Raw genomic sequence first — 1,548 nt, 5'->3', positions numbered from 1 at the left:
CGGAAGGCCAGCTCCCCCGGCTTGGGCCGCGTGTGTTCACACTTGGTGATGCACTGGGTACCTGGAACCCAGCGCCTCTGGGGTGAGGGGACAGAATAGTTATAGATTATAGATGGGACACACACACACACACACACACACACACACACACACACACACACACACACACACACGAGGAGGCAGCGGGAATAGCAATCGCGAGACACACAAGTCACCAAGGGACAGAGTAAAGCCAGAGAGATTGAGACAGAGAGGTCAGAGAGAGGAAGACAGAGGGCAAGAGAGATGTCAGAGTCACAATAACAGAAGAAGGGCCCGGAGAATAAAGGAGGAAGCCTGGACCAAAACCCCAGAGGAGAGGAGCGGAGCCCAGGCAGGGACCGACTGGACTCACCGTGGGCATTCTGGCTGCGATGGTGGGGGGGTGCCAGGCGCGGAGGAAACGCGGACTCACCTGCGGGTACAGAGACAAGCTAGAGCCCAGGGTCCACCCACACTTGTCCAGCCCGGGCCAGGTGGGCCCAGTAGCAACAGGCAGAGCGGGTCCCCTTATTGGCTGCTGGAACGGCTCCTGACCCCTCGGAAGGGTTTTTACCCGGGGTTCCTTGGCAGAGTCACAGCCATCAAGCGCCACGAGGGGAACCACGGAACCTCGTCCAGCCATGGTCTCCCAGGGGAGATGGGCGCAGGAGGGCAGGGCCAGGGGCACCAGCTGGGGAGGGCAGAGCGCTGGCTGTGGTCCTGGCCCTGCGAGGCCCCTGCAGACTGCGACGTGGGTGGGGAGCTCCGCTTGGCTGCGGCCAGCTTCTTCCTCTTTTCTGGGAGGTGGGCAGGGGCAGGGCCCGAAGAGCAGGGATGAGTCAAGGTCATTCCAAGTATCTCTGACCTCGGGGCGGAGGTGGGGGCGGGGACGGTGCGGCCCTGCTGGGCTCCCTGCTCGTCACCCGAGCCACCCAGGACGCCCCACGAAGTCTCTCTGCGGTGACAGCCTGCTATCTCACCCCCTGTCGTTACAGTGCCCCAGCTTGGACACTTCAGGTCCCTGGGCAGTGGCAGGGGTGAGCCCCAGGCCCCCTCAGTCTGCCCCGCACGCACCCCCGCGCGCGCACAAGCACACACAAGCTGGGTATGGGCGCCCGCGGGCACGCAGGGCCGCCAGCAAAGGCGCGTCCACCTCGAGGCAGGTGCGCGTGGCCACGCGGGGCCGCGCACAGGCGCTCGGCCGGCACGTGCGCACCTGCTCGCCGTGCCCGCGCTCAGCCGCGGGAACACCTGGAGCGGCGCGCACGCAGCGCAGACCCACGCGCGCAGCAGCCACAGGCACGCGCGGGCGCACTCCGCGGGTGCGCGCCCCTCTGCACCCCGTGAAATCCTCCCACCCGCACCCCACCCACCCGGGCCTGCTTGGCCCCAACTCCAGCATCGTCCCCTGCTCCGATGCGTACTCTGCGCGCGCGCCTGGAATGCGCACATGCGCCCCGCCACTCCCTGCATGCCAGGTCCCCCCACTTCGCTCCAGCACCCTGCGGTCCCCACCTCACTGCGCGG

The 1,548-nt window shown here is 66.7% G+C and overlaps 1 protein-coding gene across 1 annotated transcript in view; it reads right to left on the bottom strand.

Moving 5' to 3' along the window:
• Positions 1–664, bottom strand: part of MATK (megakaryocyte-associated tyrosine kinase) — a 13,450-nt gene extending 12,786 nt beyond the window's left edge. Inside the window, exons 1-3 of the mRNA XM_006897958.1 lie at positions 596–664; positions 395–454; positions 3–77 (exon numbers count right to left, since the gene is read on the bottom strand). Coding sequence (XP_006898020.1) covers positions 3–77; positions 395–454; positions 596–664 — 204 coding nt within the window. The remainder of the gene's footprint in view (positions 1–2; positions 78–394; positions 455–595) is intronic.
• Between the last annotated feature and the right edge of the window lie 884 nt (positions 665–1,548).

Source organism: Elephantulus edwardii, unplaced genomic scaffold, assembly GCF_000299155.1.
Source record: "Elephantulus edwardii isolate Elephantulus edwardi_28Jun2011 unplaced genomic scaffold, EleEdw1.0 scaffold00217, whole genome shotgun sequence".
NCBI classification, from domain to species: domain Eukaryota; kingdom Metazoa; phylum Chordata; class Mammalia; order Macroscelidea; family Macroscelididae; genus Elephantulus; species Elephantulus edwardii.
This window is presented reverse-complemented; position numbering and strand designations above follow the sequence as displayed.